The sequence below is a fragment of the Entelurus aequoreus genome, linkage group LG25 (assembly GCF_033978785.1).
Source record: "Entelurus aequoreus isolate RoL-2023_Sb linkage group LG25, RoL_Eaeq_v1.1, whole genome shotgun sequence".
Lineage (NCBI taxonomy): Eukaryota > Metazoa > Chordata > Actinopteri > Syngnathiformes > Syngnathidae > Entelurus > Entelurus aequoreus.
In genome coordinates, this window is record NC_084755.1 from 19,083,076 (window position 1) to 19,107,562 (window position 24,487).

Genomic DNA, 24,487 nt, shown 5'->3' on the forward strand with positions numbered 1-24,487 from the left:
GCCAGCTGGTGGAAAGGCCCTGTGTGTGTGTGTGTGTTATCGTAGGTGTCATTGCATGCCAAAGAGAGCCTACGTGGACGAGCAGCTGACTAGTAGAGGTCACAGCTAACGCCTCAGCATCAGCGCCGTGACGGCTAACGTAAGCAAAGATTCGTTTTTCTACTAGCAAGGTCTGTTACTTTATTGGTATTACTTTATTAACTCAAAACCTGCCTTTTCAACCAAGTATTTCTGTCCTAAGCAGCTTTTAATTGTTTTGTTTTTTTATAATAATAATAGATTTTATTTGTAAAAAGCACTTTATATTGAGTAAACAATCTCAAAGTGCTACAATGTATAAAATAAATAAATAAATAAAAAGATAAAGAAATAAATAAAAATAAAAACTACAATAGCCAAATAGCTATAATTAGTATGCATATACAGGTATCTAAAAAAACGGCTTTTTTAAAAAGAAGGGCTTTTAAGCTTTTTTAAAAAGCATCCAGTCTGTGGTGCCCTCAGGTGGTCAGGGAGAGTGTTCCACAGACTGGGAGCGGTGGAGCAGAAAGCCCGGTCTCCCATTGTGCTTTTTAATATCGTACGGCTCACTTTCCTATTTTTATACTTTTAAACTTGTTTTTAATAGTATGCACTCATACATATATATTTTATATATGTAGATATATATATAAATATAAATTCTTCATATTCAAGGGTAAAAAAGTAGATTTTTTTCTTCAAGTCTTACATTTTTGAAAGAATTAAATACATTTTAAAGCAAAAATTGTCACATTCTTACGGATGGATGGATGGGTTTAAGCATTTTTTACATTAAGATTCATTTTAACACTCTTGCATCGAGCTGGAGCTCGATGCAAGAGTGTTGAACTTTGAAATTTGGTGAAAATGTAAAGTGTCGCCCGGCTTTGGCTGCTGCCCCCGCAACCCGACCTCGGATAAGCGGAAGATGGATGATGATGGTAAAGCGCATTATGAATGAATATAATAATTATTATTATTATATGACGTACAAATACAATAATTAAGCCTATATTTCAGGGGAAAAGTCGCAATAGAGTTCAAACCCCGGCCGAGTCATACCAAAGACTATAAAAATGGGACCCATTACCTCCCTGATTGACACTCAGCATCAAGGGTTGAAATTGGGGGTTAAATCACCAAAAATCATTCCCGGGCGCAGCCATTGCTGCTGCTCACTGCTCCCCTCACCTCCCAGGGTCAAATGCAGAGAATAATTTAGCCACACCTAGTGTGTGTGTGACAGTCATTGGTACTTTAACTTTAACTTCAATAGTTTGGAAAAAATGTTAAACTTCTAGAAAGAAGACATGAATATAGTAAAAAAATGTTTAGAGTAAATAGCAGATTTTTTTTTAAGTTGTGGTTTAATAAACAAAAAATACGAAAGAACTAAACAATTGTTATTTTTTATGTTAAAAATTACAAAATTAAAAACTTCATTTTACCCGATAGGTTGAAATAGCAGCAATGTCACAAGGAAAAATAGAAATTTTACAAATATTAAATGGTAGATTTTTTTTAAGTTGTCATTTTTTTAAAAATTATAAAAGTTTCACTTCACAATAGTACTAAACATTTTTGTAATTTTAAGTGAAAACTGAATTTTTCAAGAGGAAAGTTGCTATTTCTGCAGCTGGATAGGCTCCAGTACCCCCCGCAACTCCGAAAAGGACAAGCGGTAGAAAATGAATGGATGGAAAGTCGTAATTTTACGAGAAAAGTCGAAATAGTCATTTTTAAGGATTAAAAATAAATCTCACGTTTCTTTATTATTACGGTATTGAGGCCATGGTAAGATATTATTGCGGTATATGTCCAAAAAACAAAAGCTTGGTAAAAGGATTTAGGATTTATAGTAATTTATAAACATTTCTAGTAATTGAACACAAACGTAATGCTAAAATGTACCATTCATATTGATTACTACAAACATTTATTTTTAAGTGCAAACAATCGTGCAGGAACATCTACTGGTTCAAGCAAATATTTAAAAGAATAACTTACAATTGAAGTGTTTAAAGTAACAAAGTAAAAATCCAGTGAAGATAAAGTAAAACAATAATGTACACTTTAGTGTCTTTCAACTTTTACATTATGGGAAGCATTGTCCTCTACAGTGGTCATTTTTATATGAGTCTGAAAAATGTTTCTCTGAAAAGTAAGCTAAAAATATAACTTTTAATAATGTAAATACCTCACAAACTGACATTCGGTTTCGCTGGCTTCAAATATCTTTCCAGTGTGACGGTTTATGAGGTGGCGACTTGTCCAGTCCTGCTTTCCACTCGGCTGTATCTGGAATAGGTAACATCGAGAGGGGAAAGCAGTAGAAAAAAATGGATGGATTGAGGATGTATCAAGCGGCTTTTTAGTTTAGTCATATTTCCCACGGAGAACATTTTTTTGGGGTTAATTTCCAATTGTGCGTTGCAACTCGACAGGCTGGCTATGTGTTGCCTTGGAAACGCTCGAAACGAAAGTGGCGCTCTTAGCTTTGCAGAATGCAGACTTTCTTACCTCTGCCAAAAAGGTTATGTCTTGACCTTGGCGTTTGTTTCTTGGTTTGTTAGCAACATAACTCAAGCAGTTATGGACAGATTTGATGTACAAAAAAATAATTCATGTTATCGTCGACGAGTACCAACACACTTCACTTTGTGCTTAGGCCGTTCCACGCCCACAACTTGTCGTTCCCGCGCTAAGCAGAGGATTCTGGGAAATGTAGATTATATACAGACCAGGCCAACGATAAAACGCTACACTCACCAAGTTTTTGTGTGATACCGTCACACGTAGCGGTAATATTGAAAAGACTTTGACGCCGAAATACCGCAGTATTTATAATACCGTTACATTCTTCGTTGTTTTACGAGGAAACAAAGTTGGAAATCTACAAAAAGCTTTTATTGCTGTAATTTTATGAGGGAAAATATTATCACAGTGAAAACAGTCATATTTTATTTTATGATAAAAAGTCATTATGGCTATCACTTTTAATAAAACCTAATTTTAAGGGACAATATTGAACATGTGTGTTAAATTCAATGCAGGCATCGTACAAGAAAAAAGTATTGATTTATGTTTTTTTTGTAATTTCACAATAAAGTTGTAAGAACAATTTAAATTGTAATAGGCGGGAAAAGCTATCATTTCGCAACAAAAAAAGACATGGGAAAAAGCCTGTGACAAGAAAAAGTAGATTTATTTTAGTTGTCATTGGAAAAAGTCTATTTCACGACGTAAACTATTAGTTGAAATGTTTTATTTTTTTTTAGAAAAAATTTAATTTGACAAAAATAGTCATAATTTTTTAAAGAGATAAAATAGGAAAAGTAGATATTTTAAAAACATTTTAAACAAACAATTTATGATAAAGGCAAAATAGTATTCATTTTAAAGCTATCAGTTCACGACAAAAATGTAAAAAGTCAAGTCTTAATTTTTAAGAGTAAAAAAGTAGTAGTTTTAAATTTTATGAAAATAGTCTTCATTTTATGAAAGAACTAAATACATTCTAAAGCAAAACTTGTCATACTACAAACACAAGGAACTGTACTTTTGTCTTTTATTATGTATTACAAAATATTATGTATGTGCAAGAGAAAACAAGTCATTGTGATACAAAAATAATTTGGACAGGATGAGTTGTAGTTTTATGAGATTTAGATAGTAACTTTGAAAAACCTAATTATCTTACCTGAAGTAAAAAAAAATGGCTTAATTTATGAGAAAGTTGTACTTGTACTGGAAAAATCAAGTCTTAAATGTATTACAACAAAAGTTGTGTTAGTATAGAAGAAAACAATTATTTTTTAAATTTTACAATGAAAAAGTTGACATTTTCCGAGAACTAGGATGTAATAAAAAAAACCCACGAGAATTGAATTAGTGTATTAGTACCCAAGACATGGGTAACTTACACATCTGTGAAGGCACCATTAATGCTGAAAGGTACATACAGGTTTTGGAGCAACATATGTTGCCATCCAAGCAACGTTACCATGGACGCCCCTGCTTATTTCAGCAAGACAATGCTAAGCCACGTTTTACAACAGTGTAGTAAAAGAGTGCGGGTACTAGACTGGCCTGCCTGTTGTCCAGACCTGACTCCCATTGAAAATGTGTGGCGCATTATGAAGCCTAAAATACCACAACGGAGACCCCCGGACTGTTGAACAACTTAAGCTGTACATCAAGCAAGAATGGGAAATAATTTCACCTGAAAAGCTTCAAAAATTGGTCTCCTCAGTTCCCAAACGTTTAAGTTAAAGTTAAAGTACCAATGATTGTCACACACACTAGGTGTGGTGAAATTTGTCCTCTGCATTTGACCCATCCCCTTGTTCACCCCCTGGGAAGTGAGGGGAGCAGTGGGCAGCAGCGGTGCTGCGCCCGGGAATCATTTTGGTGATTTACTGAGTGTTGTTAAAAGGAAAGGCCATGTAACACAGTGGTAAAAATGCCCCTGTGCCAACATTTTTGCAACGTGTTGCTGCCATTAAATTCTAAGTTAATGATTTTCAAAAAAAATTAAGTTTTTCAGTTAGAACATTAAGTATCTTGTCTTTGCAAATCATTGTATTCTGTTTTTATTTACGAATTACACAACGTGCCAACTTCACTGGTTTTGGGTTTTGTATATGTCTTCTGTATATATATTTTTTAATGTTTTTCTTTTTTACCACAAATTAAATTACTTCAATATTTCATTTTTCTACTAGTAAATTTTTGCTCGGTATGGATGTTCAATGTTAGAACGTGCTTTTAGGATGTATTGCATCTAAACATGTGAGTGTGCGTGTGTGTCTGAAACACGGGGACCCATGAATCAACCCAAAATCCCAGACAGAGCCAACTCTAGGCGGATTAGCACTTTATCACACAGCAGCAGACGCACTGTAATCTCAACACTCCTCAAGGAATCCACATCTCAACTGTAAATTAATCCCCCAGAATATGGCGACACTTTCTCACTACAGCACGCACACAATAACTTTTGTCCAAAAGGATTTGATGTGCTAATTTCCATGAGAAATACCATTTAATCTGTAGGGGCCATAACGGCATGCAAATAAAGTCAAAATAGGTGCAATTTTATGAGGGAAAGTTTTCTTAGCTGAAATTTTACGAGCGATAGAACATTTTCAGAAAAACCTCATGTTTTCTGTTTTATGAAAATGCAGTTTTACCATTAAGAGAAGTCATAATCACTGTTGTTTTAACAGAAAAATCTTATTACGAGAACAGAGTAGTAATTATAAAAGAACAATCGATAATGCTGTAATTTGTTGTAAAATACAAAATGTCATTTTACATGGAACATTTTTGTGACATCACATTTTTAATGATACAATTTAAGGGGGAAAAGTAGGAACTATTACGAACAAAAACTAGTAAAACTACAAAGATAGTTGCAATTTAAAGCCGAAATACAAAACCCAAAACCAGTGAAGTTGGAACGTTGAGTAATTTGTAAATAAAAACAGAATACAATGATTTGCACATCCTTTTAAATTTTATATTCAATTGAATAGACTGCAAAGACAAGTTACTTAATGTTGGAACTGAAGAACTATTTTTTTTTTGCAAATAATCATTAACTTAGAATTTAATGGCAGCAACACATTGCAAAAAAGTTGGCACAGGGTCATTTTTACCACTGTGTTACATGGCCTTTCCTTTTAACAACACTCAGTAAACTTTTGGGAACTGAGGAGACCAATTTTTGAAGCTTTTCAGGTGGAATTCTTTCCCATTCTTGCTTGATGTACAGATGTACATGATAACGTTGCTTGGATGGCAACATATGTTGCTCCAAAACCTGTGTACCTTTCAGCATTAATGGTGCCTTCACAGATGTGTAAGTTACCCATGTCTTGGGCACTAATACACCCCCATACCATCACAGATGCTGGCTTTTGAACTTTGCGCCTATAACAATCCGGATGGTTCTTTTCCTCTTTGTTCTGGAGGACACGACCTCCACAGTTTCCAAAAACAATTTGAAATGTGGCTACAGAGAACACATTTACACTTTGCATCAGTCCATCTTTGATGAGCTTGAGCCCACGAAGCCGGCAGCATTTCTGGGTGTTGTTGATAAATGGCTTTGGTTTTGCATAGTAGAGTTTTAACTTGCACTTACAGATGTAGAAACGAACTGTAGTTACTGACCGTGGTTTTTGGAAGTGTTCCTGAGCCCATGTGGTGATATCCTTTACACACTGAGGTCGGTTTTTGATGCAGTACCGCCTGAGGGATCCAAGGTCACGGGCATTCAATGTTATGTGCAGTGATTTCTCCAGATTCTCTGAACCTTTCGATGATATTACAGACCTTAGTTGGTGAAATCCCTAAATTCCTTGCAATAGCTTTGTGGAGGACTCTTTCCTCCGGGTTCCTCGGACCACTAATCAGCGACATGACAGCTGTGTTCAGGTTTCAGAACACTTGATTTATTTCTCAATATCAGTCTCTTTTATGCTTTTCAGCAAATGTCTTTTGTGTCTGTCAATCTCGCTCTCTCTCCTCTCGTCTCGTGCTCGTCATCCACCAACAACTCTTTTTCTCCTTCCCGACTGCTGCCTTTAACAGAGCGACAGGTGATCAGACAAACACTCTCAGCTGTGTCATCTACGCACCTGTCGCTGATCTCGAAGCCGGTCCTGGCACATCCCGCTTTGCTGCAGGTCCGTTGAGAAATGTTGTTCTTAAACTGTTCGACAATTTGCTCACGTATTTGTTCATAAAGTGGTGACCCTCGCCCCATCCTTGTTTGTGAATGACTGAGCATTTCATGGAAGCTGCTTTTATACCCAATCATGGCACCCACCTGTTCCCAATTAGCCTGTGGGATGTTCCAGATAAGGGTTTGATGAGCATTCCTCAACTTTCTCAATCTTTTTTGCCACTTGTGCCAGCTTTTTTTGAAACATGTTACAGGCATCAAATTCCGAATGAGCTAATATTTGCAAGAAATAATGTTTTCCAGTTCGAACGTTAAGTATCTTGTCTTTGCAGTCTATTCAATTGAATATAGGTTGAAAAGGATTTGCAAATCATTGTATTCTGTTTTTATTTACGATTTACACAACGTGCCAACTTCACTGGTTTTAGGGTTTGTAGAATTTTTTCGAGAAAAAAAGTTTTATTTCTACAAAGTGATTTCACTAAAAATTTCAAAATAGTAATTTTAGGAGAGAATTAAGTTGGAAATGTACGAGACGTTTTCATAGCAAAAATGTATTTATATTAAATGTATATATATATATTTAAAATATATATATTTCTAATTTTGATTTTTTCTTTATTTTTATTTCACAAAACTAAAAAAATTTTTTTTTTTTTTTTTTTAACGAAAACAACCTTACGTCAACTGCTAATATTGTTTCATTGTACGATAAAATATGTAATCTATTTACTGGTTTACAAAAAACGGTAATAATTGTAACAAAGTTGGATTCCACCATGAGAAATTGCAATAGTTGTACTTTTTTATGAGAAGGAAGTTGTAACTTTATAAGAAAATTGGCAATAGTCGTAATTTAGTGTGTAAAGGGGAGGCTTGCAATGACTTGGTGGAAGTGGACGATAACGAAGGATGCCACCTACTGTCCTAAATTGGCATTTCAGGTCTATTTTAATCCAACATCCTATTCACCAATCCGGACACACTTTCAAATTGAGGTGCGGGACATCACGACTGTAGACACATTAAAAAAAACAAAGTACAAACTTTATTAGTCTGTCTTTACAAAGGCACAAGCCTCTTAATCCCCCAAACTTTTCTCATACAAAAACATATGCAGACAGTAAAAAAAAGGGACGGGGGTGGTGGTGGGCTGTAAAAGATGAAAATTGATGGGCTATATATGGAGGTATGACATACTGTAACAACAATGGTGCCTTTCTTTAAGAAGAAAAAGTGCGGCACCAGTCGAGTAAGTGCTTGAAATGGATTAAAACATTAAAAAGCACATTTTTCGTGCCAATCTTTTTTTTTTTTTAAAGAAGGCCCTCATTCATTTCAAGTGAGGGCGAGGATTTTTCTTTTTAAAGGGCTAGGATGAAAACAGTGACTATGTCAGAGTTTGAGATATGGCAGAAAATACAGCATTTAAATGACAAAAGTGTTGAATTGAAATGGAATGTTTGAGTGGTCAAAGGTATTTGGAATCATTATGAGCTCCAACAGCTACAGTGGAACCTCTAAAGTCAAACACGAAAACTGGAACAATCTGTTCCTGGGTCAAACCATCACCATCCTAAAAATATCTATTAAACTTACTGGCCATCCCAGGTGGAACAAGACATTGAAACAACGTTGAGAACTTGCTGAATTAGGTCCTGACATTGAGCAACTCAAACAACATGCTTTTTGATTCGGTCATTCCCCAGTCAATATTCTACAACACAAAAACAATGTTGAAAAAACATACTTTTTGATGTTTGCTCACTGTCAGGTTGTGACGTTTATTTGACCATTGAAATTTGGTCATTTTCCAACCAACATGGCCTCTCAATTTACAAATACAACTATATTGCAAGGTTGTGTCAAAGTCAGTTTTAGAGGACATGTGTGTATAATCAACGTTGTATCAATGTCTTGTGCCTGATGGGTGTTGAAAATACCCTTGATTTGTGGGGAAATAACATTTTCAACAAAAGTTAAAACTTTTTAAAGAGAAACATGGTCAGTAATTAAAATTTTAATTTTCCATCCATAAAATTATTTGAAAAGAAGTCATAATAAGACTAATTTAAAATGTAATTTTACTGAGATATTTGCTATACTGTACTGAGTGAATAAAGATGAGATATTTATGAGAAAGTCATGATTGCAGATTTACGAGGATAAACTTTCCATTTAAAGCAAGAAGTAAAACTTTTATTGGAAGAATCTTAAAAATTTAATTTTACCCCCCAAAAAATCTGAATAGGGTTTCAGAATTAACATCAAAAGGTTTTACATTAGGCAACGAAGTTGCACTTTTACAAAAATTAACCCGTGTTTTGCAATGGATATTTATTTCGTGATAAAAGTCGAATGAAAAGGAAACTGACATTTTGCATCTGTAATTTCGCCAGAAAAATTGGTAATAATTGTAATTGTACAGGAATTCAACTGCTATTTTACAGGTAATAAGTGATGTCATGTGAACATAGAAAAGTTGTAATTTTTGTCGCTGTACACTAAAAAAAAAAAAGGTATTGTACGGGAATGTAAAAACAAAAGTTGTAATTCACGAGAATAGAATTGCAATTTTATCAGGAAAAATTCTTAATTGTAACTGTAAGATAATTACATTTTAATTTTCTAAGTAGTGTCATTAGAATGAACTTATCATTTACAATTAAAAAACAATTGTATTATTCAATGTCGAGTTTTGAATACAGTTCATGAAAAAAAGTTGTTATTGACAAGTTGAAGATGTACTTTTATGCAAAAAGTGTTTTAAAAATGTAACAAGAATTGCTGCTATATAGTAGAGCAGTGGTACGCGGGCTCCATCTAGTGCAGGCGTCTGCAACCGGCTGGCCTTGTTGTGGCTCCCTTGAATTTTTTAAATCCTGGGGTAAAAAAAGTAAGCATTTTTAAAAATAGTTCTAGAATTTCCGACTGTCTGTAAGGCCGTAAATCCACACAGGCCGAGTCCTGGGGCGCTAGGAAGACAAGTAAAAAAGACTGGAACCCATTGTGTTCAGTTAAGCATCTCGAGTGTGCAACACCTTGGGTAACCTAACCATAAATAATCTGAGGGCATTCAATCGATCGCAACTGGACTGTTTGGTTTGTCTTGGAAGACGTTTCGCCTCTCATCCAAGTAGGCTTTACTTAGTTCATGCTCATAGACTTAGATTGGTCAGATACAGTCCCGCGGTTGGCGCCAAAACCCCAAATATTTAAACTCAGTGTGCCTGAGCAAGGATGGTTCCGCTTAATCGTATGGGGAAAAAAAGCAAACCAAACAACTGTTGAAACAAAACAGTCCAGTTGCGGTCGATTAAATGCCCTGAGAATACAATGACCTGGATGAATAAGAACATCTATAGAGATCTAACTATAAATACTTGCCCAAAAAAGAAAATAAAACAAGTTTAATTTCCCGTGGACAGATTGCTTTTCCTGTAAAATAAAAAAGATTAAATGTTTGAAAAGCTTATAAGCTGCGTTAGGTTTTGCAGCTCTATACTATTTTTCTTTAGTGAAAGAGGTGACAAAATGTCTCTTGATAGTAAAGGTTGCAGACCCCTGATCTAGTATTATACCAAAGAATCACTGAATTAAATAGTTTAAAAAAAAAAAAAATTCTGCCTTGTTTTTAATTAATATTTAGGGCTACAGCGCTACTGTATTTTAATGTTGGTCATTATGGTGGTACTTGGTGAACAAATGGTGTGAACCACTGCAGTAGATCACCATAAAACTGAATTGTACTGTACATTTAATTTTCCTGAGGGAACTCTCCTGAAGGAACCAATAAAGTACTATCTATCTATCTATCCATTTAATACATTTTTTAGGCCATTCGTCGCAGGATTTGGCTTTTTGCGGGGTTCTCGGAACTTAACCCCTTTACAAATAACTACATTTATTAGGATACATGTAAGATTTCAACGAGTCGCTTACGAGAAAAAAAATAGTACAAGAAAAGATCACCTGTAAGTGACAGTTTCCAGGAAAATTCCACGACCTTTGTAGCGTTGGACTTTGTTGGTTCCACTGTATTTGCATTTATGACACATTTCTACATTTTAGGCGATGAACATCAAAATTAATAAGTATGATCTTTGCAGGAATGTGTAATAAAGAAAAAGTAAAAAGCTTTAAGGAGAACTAGCAGTGGAGTTGGGGGGTTATGATTGAGCAAACGCGATTGTGTGTGTGTGTGTGTGTGTGCGTGTGTGTGTGTGTGTGTGAGTTGTGTGTTTGTTTGTTTGTGTGCCTAATAATGGCGGAAACATTTAAGTGTGCCTTCCCATGGGAGGCATTAAGTTTGGTGCTGCTGCAGACTTCCAGAGTCTCAGCTGCACGGCTAAGCTAAATGCTAAAAGAGGGGGCGGGGGGGGACACAAGCACGTAGCAACACTCCAAAGTGCCCACTGATAAGCTTAATTAACAAGCCTTTATGTCTGGGATGGAGGAGTGCACTGGGAACCCAGCCCAGCAATAATGGCGACACACAAACAGAAGACAAAACTGGTTAAGTGCGTTCTCTCCTGTACAAGAGAGAGAAGCGTAAAAGATGGCTCACAGTGTTTAAAAAAAAAAGAAAAAAAAGTGTGGTCACTCTCGGGGCCTCATTTTGTTTGAGCACGCCCTCTAGTGGGCAACAAGATGTACAGCTTGACGAGTAACATCCAGTATGAGAGTATTTATACGATCAGTCTTTTAGCTGCTCTAGTAACCCATCTACAAGTTAAATATGTGTATGTAGATAAGCGGCATGGATTAAGTGGTGGCTGCCTATCACGGTACTATACTGTACTTGTTCGTACGAATGTACTGTACGTACGAGTGCTTCAACGTGTCTACCAGCCCTATTTTAAATAGTCTCTTGTCTTATGCGTGTAGGCGGGTGTGCGGACTCATGGCAGCGAGGAGTCGTCAAGCTCGTCGTTGTCAGAGAGGACGCGTCCCGAGGACACGATGACCGCCCGCCGCTGCTCCTCCTCGCAACTTTTCCCTTGGGTGCCCTCGATGTGCTGGATCGCCTTCGGAGACACGAGAGAGTGAAGACATGAGGGCGAGTTGCCATGGACGCCCTCTGGTGCGTGGGTGTACCATTGCATGTAACTGTCATACAAGAGTACGGTATAATTGAGGTAAATAAAACTGCGAAAAATATATAGGGTGCATCCGGAAAGTATTCACAGCGCTTCAATTTTTCCACATTTTGTTAAGTGACAGCCTTATTAAAAAATGTATTTTTGTCCCCAAAATTCTACAGACAATACCCCATAATGAAAATGTGAAAAGTATTTTATTTTAATTTTAAAATATGTACACAAGTTTTCACAGCCTTTGCTCAATACTTTAATGATGAACCTTTGGCACAATGACAGCCTCATCTTTTTGAATACGATGCCACAAGCTTAGCACACCTATCTTTGGGCAGTTTGGCTCATTTCTCTTTGCAGCACCTCTCAAGTCCCATCAGATTGGATGGGAAGTGTTGGTTTTCATCCAGGATGTTTCTGTACATTGCTGCATTCATCTTAGTATAGTCAGGGAGGTGACCAAGAACCCCATGGTCACTCAGTCAGAGCAACAGATTTCCTCTGTGGAGAGAGGAGAACCTTCCAGAAGGACAACAATTTCTGCAGAAATCCACCAACCAAGTGGCCAGACGGACGTCATATCTTGGGAAAAAGTTTGTCAAAATGCACCTGAGAGACTCAGACCATAAGAAACAAAAGTCTCTGGTCTGATGAGACAAAGATTGAACTTTTTGGCATGAATGCAAGGTGTCATGTTTGGAGAAAAAAACAGGCTAATACCATCCCTACAGTGAAACATGGTGGTGGCAGCATCATGCTGTGGGGATGTTTTTCAGCGACAGGAACTGGGCGACTCGTAAGAATAGAGGAAAAGATGAATGCAGCAATGTACAGAGACATCTTGGATAAAAAACAGCGCTTCCCATTCAACCTGATGGAGCTTGAGAGGTGCAGCAAAGAGGAATGGGCGAAACTGCCCAAAGAAAAGTGTGGCAGCATATTCAAAAAGACTTGAGGCTGTGATTGCTGCCAAAAGTGCATCAACAAAAGTATTGATCAAAAGCTGTTAATACCTATGTACATGTAATTGTTTTCCTTTTTTATTTTTAACACTTTTTTTTTTTATTTGTATGTTGTCATTATGTGGTATTGTCTGTAGAATTTTGAGGACAAAAATGAATTTATTCCATCTTGGAATGGGGCTGTAACATAACAAAATGTGGAAAAAGTGAAGCTCTCTGAATACTTTCTGGATTCACTGTATGTCACCCACTGCTGTTTATAGGTACTGCTATAAAGTGTAAGTCCATAGTGTAGTAGGTTGTTTTTCATAGTTTAGGGAAAAAAAACTAATCAAATATTAATGGAGATATATTATTAGATATATAATTTACTTTGTCATTTAAGATGTCTTGTTTAGATAGCTTAGCATATGGCTTTAGCATCGTTCCAATTAAACTGCATTCACTTAAAGGTCTACTGAAATGAATTTTTTTTATTTAAACGGGGATAGCAGATCTATTCTATGTGTCATACTTGATCATTTCGCGATATTGCCATATTTTTGCTGAAAGGATTTAGTATAGAACAACGACGATAAAGATTGCAACTTTTGGTATCTGATAAAAAAAAGGCTTGCCCCTACCGGAAGTAGCGTGACGTAGTCAGTTGAACATATACGCAAAGTTCCCTATTGTTTACAATGATGGCCGCATGAAGTGAGAGAGATTCGGACCGAGAAAGCGACAATTTCCCCATTAATTTGAGTGAGGATGAAAGATTTGTGGATGAGTAAAGTGCAAGTGAAGGACTAGTGGGGAGTTGAAGCTATTCAGATAGGGAAGATGCTGTGAGAGCCGGGGGTGATCTGATATTCAGCTGGGAATGACTACAACAGTAAATAAACACAAGACATATATATACTCTATTAGCCACAACACAACCAGGCTTATATTTAATATGCCACAAATGAATCCTGCATAAAAACACCTGCGTGTTTGTTACGCTAGCTCCTAGCTCCTCTGCTAGCTCCTAGCTCCATAGAACACGCCAATACAATTCAAACACTTGATCAACACACACAATCACTCAGCCCAAAAGACCGTTCACCTAACCCAAGGTTCATAAAGCTTATATATTTTAAAAAAGTTACGTACATACGCAAAAAAAAGTTGCGCACATACGGTCAAGCGATCAAATGTTTAGAAGCCAAAGCTGCATACTTAGAGTAGCACGTCTGCGTCTTTGTCATCCAAATCAAAGTAATCCTGGTAAGAGTCTGTGTTGTCCCAGTTCTCTACAGGCGTCTGTGTATCGAAGTCAAAAGTCCTCCTGGTTAGAGTCTCTGTTATCCGAGTTCTTCCATCTTGACTGCATCTTCCGGGAATGTAAACAAAGAAGCGCCGGCTGTGTACTGTTGTTGCTGACTACGTTCGAAAAATACGTCCATTTCGCACCGACAACTTTCTTCTTTGCTTGCTCAGCTTCCTTCTCCATAATGCAATGAACATGATTGCAACAGATTCACGAACACAGATGTCCAGAATACTGTGGAATTATGAAATGAAAACGGAGCTTTTTCGTATTGGCTTCAATGTGGAAGGCATACCCGTGTTCGCCGGGCTACGTCACGCGCATACGTCATCCTCAGAGGCGTTTCGAACCGGAAGTTTAGCGGCAAATTTAAAACGTCACTTTATAAGTTAACCCGGCCGTATTGGCATGTGTAATAATGTTAAGATTTCATCATTGATATATAAACTATCAGACTGCGTGGTCGGTAGTAGTGGGTTTCAGTAGGCCTTTAATAGATCAAAATAATTGATAAAACATTAAAATAATTAATGAATGAAAAAGAGCATACAGAAGTATAAACGGATCATTTCTGCCCCCCACTCACAGAAATACAACATTAGCTATTCAACTCGGAAGACTATTAAGGCCAAAAAACAAAAACATCAGCTTATTCTAATAATATTTTTCCATTGTCAGGATATTTACTTTTTTTTTTTTAAATACCGGTATAGAAATAGGTATATTTTTACTGTACAAAACGTATAAAAATTAAAATATATTTTCTTCTGTATGTGGAAAAATGTTGATCTTGTGTTTAATTGTTGAAGTATTTGATGCTTGTGTCATTCGCATGCTAGTCGCGAGCCATTAGACTTCAAGATACAGTAAATGTAATTGACTTAAGAATGCTATGCTAAGAATGCTATTTATTAAGAAGTAAGTTGTATGAGTTGTAGAGTTAAATGAATTTGTGTATATGTACCTCATATTTACTCAAATTATACAATTTCCATGTTCTGTTTTATGATTATAATCACACTTTTCCTCTTTGCTATCACTGGTACCCTTTTTAAAAACAAGATTTGCTTAAACTTAAAGTGATTATTTCCCCCCCATAACTGAACCACTTGTGACATCAGAGCTTTGCGCGGTGATGCCGTCTTACTTGAACAATGGTGTCCAGGTTCTGTCGGGATGTGGAGACCGTGTTGATGACAGACGCCGGGCCCATGGTTACCACGGTGACGTGATGGGGCTGCTGAGGTTGGACTGGCGCTGGGACGATGACAGTGGGGTGGTGTGTGGGGGCAGGAGGGGTCGCTGGGGCAAACACCTGGAAGGTAGGACCACTGTTAAAGTTGCACTATAAGTATCTATGTGTTATATTTATGAGAGGGAACTGATCAATACCTACATGATTATCTTGATGGATTATTTGTACACATTATAGCTACTTATATTTTTGTTACTTGATTTAGCAGCATCAAAGGGGAATATTATTAACAACCACTACACCAGGGGTTCTTAACCTTTTTGACCTTGGGGCCCATATTTTCCACTACCGGAAATATTTACACCGAATTAGTAATCTTACTCTTGATTTTAATCATATTAAATATATATATACAGTATATATATATATGACCTATTTACAGCTTAACAGGATAAACCTTGTCAAAGGTTATGAAGGCATGTGTTAATCACAAAGATTACTATCCATGCTTAGGTCAGACGGATTGCACAAATAAATAATGATCAAATATACTGCAAAAGAAGGTTCTCAGAAAGACTGATGAAAAATAAATGTACATATACAATAACGCAGTGCTAAAAAAAATACATTTTAACTCACTTAATGATAAAAGTATACATGTTTCATAAATAAACTGTCAGCAAAATTGCAAAACAGTGCAAATGAAAATACAGCTTCACCACTTTAGTCATATTTTTTGCATTTAAGAAACTTCTCTATGACTTTAGCTCCAGACTTTGTTTGATAAAATTTGTTCCATTTTGTCCACAAGCGATGCTGAGATCATTATCCATGCGTTCGTTACATCTCGTCTCGATTACTGTAACGTTTTATTTTCGGGCCTCCCTATGTCTAGCATTAAGAGATCACAGATGGTACAAAATGCGGCTGCTAGACTTTTGACAAAAACAAGAAAGTTTGATCATATTACGCCTATACTGGCTCACTTGCACTGGCTTCCTGTGCACCTAAGATGCGACTTTAAGGTTTTACTACTTACGTATAAAATACTACACGGTCAAGCTCCTGCCTATCTTGCCGATTGTATTGTACCATATGTCCCTACAAGAAATCTGCGTTCAAAGAACTCCGGCTTATTAGTGATTCCCAGAGCCCAAAAAAAGTCTGCGGGCTATAGAGCGTTTTCTATTCGGGCTCCAATATTATGGGATGCCCTCCCGGTAAAAGTTAGAGATGCTACCTCAGTAGAAGCATTTAAGTCTCATCTTAAAACTCATTTGTATACTCTTACCTTTAAATAGACTCCCTTTTTAGACCAGTTGATCTGCCGTTTCTTTTCTTTTCTTTTCTACTCTGCTAGTGGACCGCTAGCCTGTTCATCGGATGGGGACATCTCTACGCTGCTGACCCGTCTCCGCTCGGGATGGTTCCTGCTGGCCCCACCATGGACTGGACTTTCGCTGATGTGTTGGACTTTCACAATATTATGTCAGACCCACTCGACATCCATTGCTTTCGGTCTCCCCTAGAGGGGTGGGGGGGGGGGGGGGGGGGTCACCCACATATGCGGTCCTCTCCAAGGTTTCTCATAGTCATTCACATTGACGTCCCACTGGGGTGAGTTTTCCTTGCCCGTATGTGGGCTCTGTACCGAGGATGTCGTTGTGGCTTGTACAGCCCTTTGAGACACGTGATTTAGGGCTATATAAATAAACATTGATTGATTGATTGATATTTTATTACTGCCACTAGTGGTGGAAAAGTGCATTACAACCGAGTACCGCTGCAGCTCATACGGACCACAGCTAGGAAACATTTTTTGACGGCCCTTTAGGGGGCATTGCCAGCCCTATGGTTAAGAAATACTGCACAACATCCCAATAATAAACTAAAATGAAATAAAAATACCTCTCTGACAATGTCAGTCAAAACTGCTCATTGTTATCTTTGTAAAAGCAGATTTATTTGATGCATCACTTGAATTGGAAGCCCATTTGATTAGATTCCATCTCTGTATTCTATAAAGTAGACCTGGAAAGTGAAGAAATAAATACAAGGAAAATAATAATAAATCAAATATTTACTGTATAATGTAAAAGAAAAACAATTCAAACAATATTCTGCCTACCTAACCTGTACAATGTCTATGGATGTTCTCATTCATCCAGGTCATTGTACTCTCAGGGCATTCCATCGGTCACAACTGGACTGTTCAGTTTGTCTTGGACGTTTGTGGCCTCTCATCTGAGCAGGCTTCATCAGTTCATGCTCATAGATTTAGATTGGTCCCGGTCGAACTAGATCTGACCAATTTAGTCTAACTGGGAGTATTCGTATTTTAGATCTAATCTAAAATCAGATTTAGATTGGTCAGATCTATTCCAAGTAAGACTCGATCTGACCAATCTACATCTGATATAATTTAAGTTCTAGATCTAATCTAAGATTAGATTTAGATTGGTTGGACTAGATCTGACCAACTGGACTAGATCTGATTAATCTAAGTAGACTTAGATTGGTCAGATCTAGTCCGACCGGGAGCAATAAGAGCTCGTCCGACCGGATCTGGTCTAACTGGGACTAGATCTGACCAACTGAGAATAGATCTGACCAATTTAAGTAGACTTAAATTGGTCAGATCTAAGATCTAGTCCAAGTCGGACAAGATCTGACCAATCTAAGTCTATTTATGTTTGATTGCTTCTAAACTGGTCCCGGTCAGACTAGATATAAAAATGGGACCCATTACCTCCCTGCTTGGCACATTCCCGGGCGCGGCGCCGCTGCTCCCCAAGGGGATGGGTCAAATGCAGAGGACAAATTTCACCACATCTAGTGTGTGTGTGACAATCATTGGTACTTTAATCTTAATCTGACCAATCTAAACCTATGAGCATGAACTGATGAAGCCTGCTCATAAGAAAGTCTTGGAAAAGTTCGAAGTCATTCTGAACAGTCCAGTTGAATGCTCGTTGAATATCTGTACAAGTTAATGTTTAGGGGAAGCAAATAAATAAATGTATACAAATTGAAAGCACATTTGGACTTGCTTGCACTAGCATTCCTAATATATGAGAATATGAGGCAATCTATTGTGCACAAACCCCCTTCTGGCCACCCCGCATCTTACTTGTTTTTATTATTTAGGTCTGTGTTTAAGCTTTCTTCTGGTGAAGCAATTATTTTGTTGATGTTGATGCTTGCTTTCTAACAGAATTTTGAATCCAGCTATTGGCTCCAGTTAAGATGATGCAAGCTTGCGACAGCCGAGTATGCATGTGTGTGTGTACCTGTGGGCTATGAACAGGTGTGAGGTCCCTTTCCAGCTGCTTATGTTGCTGTTCCTGGACCTCCTGGGCTAGAGCCTTCAGTTTTTCCGGGTACAAGTGAGCGTCGATGGAGTGCATCTGGCAATCACAAACCGATCAACAACGAGCGCTGTGGTTGAGCAGGACTACTAATGTGATTCTACAGAATGCATATGTCACCTGGTCTTCCAGCATCATCCGAGTGGAGCGCTCTTTCTCCAGCTGCTGCCTCAGCTCGACCATCTCCCTCCTCAGGTCGTCCGTTTTCTCCTCTTCCAGGATGTCAGGCGAGCCGATGCCTTCGTCCTTCTCTTCCACGCGCCTCCGTTTTGGGGAGGAGCCACTTAGCTCCTGTACACAAGCAAAAGTCATCAGCTCAAAGAAAAACATTGCTGCGTTTTGCCGTTTGTCAGGCTTTACTTGTATGATTCGCTTGAGTTGATTGTTCTGCTGCAGTAACCGTGTCTTCTCCTGCTCCAAAGCGAAAATGTAGTCCGCTGTTTGTTGCAAGATGGCGGCCTAAGAGGAGCAAAAAAGCGGAGATTGGTGCCACTGATCCAGATCGGGAAAAAAATATATATTCAACAGTGTTTCCCATATTATTCATTTACTTAGGGCCTGCCGAAGGTGAACATTTTTTAAGTGGTCAATATTCGTTTCACCAGAGTTTGGTGGATATATACCTGGAAGTAGAAACGCATTTGCTGTTTCATGTCAATTTTTTTCCGTTCACTTCCCATTTATTAAACATTTATGCAAGTTTAAAACGATCGCAATGCTAATTTTCGTTAAGCCTGTCAATTAACTCATCCATTGTATGTTAGCATTAAGCTACCGCCAACCTTTTTTCTGTATGGTGGTTGTATTATTATTATTATTTTTTGTTTTTAATAAGCTGTATTCTCGATTGAATAAGACTCTTACACTCATGTGCACTTAATGTGTTTATTAATGTGCTTTCCTTTGCGTGTTTAGTTTCATAGTAACTTCAGTGGGGAGACGATCAATAAACAACCTCAAGTTGGGGAATTTTTCATCACTGATATAAAAAAGGCTGTTTACCTATCAACCAAACTAAATTCCAACAGTCAGGGAGGGCAGAATAAGTTATGGTAATAAACCAAAAGTGTAGAAAGTGCAGTGCATTGTATAATAAAATAAAGAGCAACAATTGAAAAACACATCAAAATGACATAATGTAACAAGAAACACAAGTTTATACTAATACCACAAATTTGTCTTGAAATAAGTGTACATTTTTTTTAGCCCTTTTTTAAAATTCATGGGTCCTAGACAATTACGCAAATCATTTAATTATGTCACCTCCACAGCCACAAATAGGTTGCCAATCTGTGTGGAACACTGCTTAAAGGGGACCTATTGTGCAAAACCAACATTTCTTCTCTGATGGTACCTTCTTTTGTGTATTTGGGATCCCTATAAATCCCCCAAATGTAATATCCAAACTGTGGAAGTATTGCTGAGATATATATAAAATAATATTGCCTTCATTCATACATCCTCCAAATGAGACATTTGGAATTTGCTCGGTCACGTTATGTTGTTTAGACTTAGACAAACTTTATTGATCCACAAGGGAAATTGTTCCACACAGTAGCTCAGTTACAAAGGATGGAAAGTGTAAGGATGGAAAGGATAATGCAGGTATAGAGTAGATTAAAAATGTACCGTAGTAGCAATACAAAATAACATATGTAATATTTACGTATTATATATACAGTATATGATATATTATATTTTTATATAATATATACATTATATAACAATATATAACCTGTTTGACCTGTGACGTCTGCAGATCTCTACATATATGGTATAAATTTAACCCAAGATCTTTGTGCAAGGTTGCCTGATTGTAGTCCAACGTCGTAGTCAATAAGTTCTATATTTTTCGCTATCCTCTCGTTGTGGGGCAGTCTGGCTCGTACATGCACATGCATCCTCCGCTATTGTCATTTCCAATATTTAGTAGCATATAGTTCCAACGTATATCTGCCAGGAGACTCAATATGGAAATGCTAAAAACTACAACGTGTCTGTCGAAGTGGAGGCACGTCAATAAGACTGCCCACAAAACGACGCATCCTGAAGAGCGGCTTAAAGACTGTCTGTAAAACAATCCATGCAAAATCTTTACCCAAGAACCACTATTACATGTTATGTATTGTAGACCACAAATAAGTGTTTTAAATGTACGAAAAAAAAGCATCATACAACCCCTTTAAGTTATCCCCACCTTGCTGAGCTTCTCCCCATCACTGTGCGGGATGAGCGTTTTGAGCGACTGGAAACCGGCGTTGATGCTCTGCATGCGCCGACGCTCGTTGCTGTTGGCGATCTCTCTGCGAATCCGCCTCTCTTGGTCGCGGGCTGTTTCTGGGGTTAGAGGAATGTTGGCCAGACTAAGGGAGAAAGAAAACATCCATCAGAGAAAAACTGCTTCATTTACAAGATCTCATTCCTAAAATTGGGAAAAAATTGGATTAAAAACACCTTTTTTTAATACCATCATGCTATTTAAAACAATAAAAGCAGCTCCTGTGACAAATTCAAGCACTTTTATGACTTTCTCAAACAGTGGTGTCCACTGGAACAGATGTCATGCCCTAATCAATCCCTCATCCCTATACTATAACGACAGGAAGGGCATCTGTAAAGCTGAATTTAACACAAAGTGGCTATACTACATTTACTGCTTGCACAGTTTTACGACATTGAACACTAAAACAAAACTACCCAAGCAAATGAACAAGGTGAAAATCTGATGCCAGTTGAGTTTTTAGGTCACCCGATTTTGGCGAGTGTCGTCCCTAAGCTGTTGAAGAGGGTGAGGCGACATTCTAAGTACATTTCCTCTGTATCAAGCCCGGGATTCCAGTGAGCCTCTCTGGCCGGGCTCTTATCTGTAGTGCCTCAGCCACCTCAGTGCAAACAATTGTGCAAACAAGTGACACAAGTTAGCATTGCATGTGCACATCCAACAAAAGCATGCAAATGTCCAAATATGAAGTCAATTTGAGGGTTAAATACATATCACATATTATTGTAATTAGTGAAAGATTTTAGGGCGCACACAACTTTAGCTGTGTTCATTGTCTACTATTAAAAGTTTCAATCAATCAATCAATCATTGTTAGGTATTGCATGTTTGTTGTATTGGAGACACTTTTTTGTTTGAATTATGTCGCTGGAGAGTATTTTTGGTTTGTTGTGTTCGAAAATAAATTGGTATAAAATTTAGGATATGAGATAAAGATGATCAATAATATATAAAAATAAGACCAGTAAATTAATCATTGCATTAATGATGACAAGAAAGTTAGGTAGTTCATTTGTTTTTGGATATAAAAAATCTAATGATTATGTATTGTATTCCTTCTTATGTGTTTTAATAATGAAGTATTTTTCCACATCTGTACTTTACTTCATCTTTTTTGTTTTTTCTAAAGATATTTGAAGAAAACTACTACTACAAATATGTAATTAATAATCCATGTTATTATAGTGTTTTGCTCCAAATGGAGTGGAAAAAGTAAATATTTTTAATACATTTTGGATTGCATCATTGAGAAATATTGCATGTTTTTTGGAAGTACAATCTAAAACACCATATTATTAACCCCTTTTCCATATTTTGATACAGCTTTTGTACTTTAGATAGTGCAGATGTACCTAATAAAGTGACCATGATTGTGTATGTTTTGAAACTCTCAGAAATGTAAACAATTTGATGCAATAATGTCATGGTATTTCTTGAATATCAATACAATATTCATTGGGTTCCTTCACGGGATATTATAGGATATTTTGAACATTGTTGACATTCTAAATTAAAAGAGTGTTTAGACTAGGAGTTTCCAAAGTGCGACCCGCAGCTCAAAAATATTTTTAAAAAAAACATTAAAAAGGGGAATAAAAGAGCATACAGGTGAAATGTAACGATAAAAAGTTGCACTGTTGACTAATAACTCATATGCTGGCTGCTTTTTTCTTTAAAATTGTCAATGCAAAAAAATTAAATAAATCAAAATAAATGGTGTAATGAATTATTGACCGATTCAAGTCTCCAATTACTTCACATCAAATATACCACTTTGAAATCATTTTTGGGAAAATTATTGCATATTTTGCATGATTGCCATAGAAAAACAAACTTTTCTATGACAAACGGCATAAAACAATTTTTTTTAAAAAACTAACAAAAAATAATAAAAACTCACAATTGACGGATTGATCTAAAGTTGATCCCGAGATTTAAGGGTTAAAAGTAAAAAAAAAAAAAATCATGTATGACTTTTTTCTAACACTTATGAGTGGGACCTCGGATTCCTTAAAACTGTCATTGCTCAAAAAATAATAATGAAGCAAAATCAATATTGTTATGAATTATTGACCTCTTTAAGGCTTCAATTACTTTACCTAAAACATTCCACTTTGAAAAATTTTGGGGAAAATATCTTCAACAAAAAGGGACATAAAACATAAAAAGTGAACTTCGACAGATAGATCTGAAATTGAGCTAGAGATTTGAGTGTTGAAAATAATGATATTTAAAAATAATTATTATTAAACAATATTTGACTTATATTGATGGAACTCTAAATATTAAAAAAATATATGTATTGCAGTGGTTTTAAAATTTTAAAATATCAAAATGGCCCCACATGCTTTGATTTTTTTGTGCGCGGCCCTCAGTGGCAACATTTTGGACACCTCTGGTTTAGCCATTAGAGAAAGTAGAACTCCATTTCCCATGATGCCCCACGTAAAGCCTGAGCAGCAACACCAGATCCCTCCGCCTCCCTGTCCAAGCAGGGCTGCGGATGTATACACACCCCCTTCCTAATAACGCCACCATTAAATACCCCTTGTTGAGCCAAAATGTGTGCATTCATGCTTGTTAGAGACTTCTCTCTGTGGGAGAGAAATAATCAAAACATCCCCGCTGCCCATATGATATTTGTACATATCCTATTTGCTGATGTTGGTCTTTTGTTGTTGTTGTTATTGTGTTTGCTGTTGTTTTTGTCTCTGTCTTCCTTGTTTCCCTTTTTCTATCCCCTCCTGCACCAAATAATAATATAAATCAATTTAATAAAGTCAAATACAAATAAGGCAACAAGAGAAGTATCCCACGCTTCTCTTTTGTAAAGTAAATTTGTACAGCCGATGTGGACATCTACATCAACAATATGATTTGCCTGAGAAGCTGGACAGGACAAAAAAAATAAAATAAATTAAAATAAAATTTAAAAAAATAAATAAAAATATAATAAAATATTTTGTTACTGGTACCAAAATTATTTCGATACTTTTCTAAATAAAGGGGACCACAAAAACTTGCATTATTGGCTTTATTTTAACAAAAAATCTTAGGGTACATTAAACATGTGTCTTATTGCAATTTTGTCCTTAAATAAAATAGTGAACATACAAGACAACTGGTCTTTTAGTAGTAAGTAATTGTACAAAGGCTCCTAATTTAGCTGCTGACATATGCAGTAACATACTGTGCCATTTTCCATTCTATTATTTTGTACCAAATGATAATATAAATACATTCAATAAAGTGAAATACAAATAAGGCAACAAGAGAAGTATCCCATACTTCTCTTTTGTAAAGTAAATTTGTACAGTCGATGGGCATCTACATCAACAATATAATTTGACTGAGAAGCTGGACAGGACAAAAAAATAAATAATGATATTTAAAAATAATTCTTATTAAACAATATTTGACTTATATTGATGGGACTCTAAAGATTAAAAAACATGTATTGTAATTGTTATGAAATTGAGAAATATCAAAATGGCCCCACATGCTTTGATTGTGGCAACATTTTGGACACCTCTGGTTTAGCCATTAGAGAGAGTAGAACTCCATTTCCCATGATGCCCCACGTAA

At 36.7% G+C, this 24,487-nt stretch overlaps 1 protein-coding gene and 1 long non-coding RNA gene across 12 annotated transcripts in view; one reads left to right on the forward strand and one right to left on the reverse strand.

Annotated features, from left to right (window-relative positions):
- The first annotated feature begins 57 nt into the window (after positions 1-57).
- Positions 58-15,345, forward strand: LOC133642619 (uncharacterized). Of its 2 annotated transcripts, none has more exons than XR_009824555.1 (3): positions 58-139; positions 11,600-11,795; positions 15,224-15,345. It is a non-coding gene; the product is annotated as an uncharacterized LOC133642619 (long non-coding RNA). The 2 variants fall into 2 exon arrangements; XR_009824556.1 differs by having other exon boundaries at positions 11,600-11,850; positions 15,224-15,330.
- Positions 7,738-24,487, reverse strand: part of tfap4 (transcription factor AP-4 (activating enhancer binding protein 4)) — a 77,790-nt gene continuing 61,040 nt past the window's right edge. For all 10 annotated transcript variants that reach the window (XM_062036923.1, XM_062036924.1, XM_062036926.1 and 7 more), the window contains 6 exons: positions 20,819-20,984; positions 18,982-19,080; positions 18,742-18,912; positions 18,544-18,660; positions 15,206-15,373; positions 7,738-11,739 (listed from right to left, as the gene is read on the reverse strand). In XM_062036923.1, the coding sequence (XP_061892907.1) occupies positions 11,614-11,739; positions 15,206-15,373; positions 18,544-18,660; positions 18,742-18,912; positions 18,982-19,080; positions 20,819-20,984 (847 nt within the window). In that variant the 3' untranslated portion in view covers positions 7,738-11,613. The remainder of the gene's footprint in view (positions 11,740-15,205; positions 15,374-18,543; positions 18,661-18,741; positions 18,913-18,981; positions 19,081-20,818; positions 20,985-24,487) is intronic.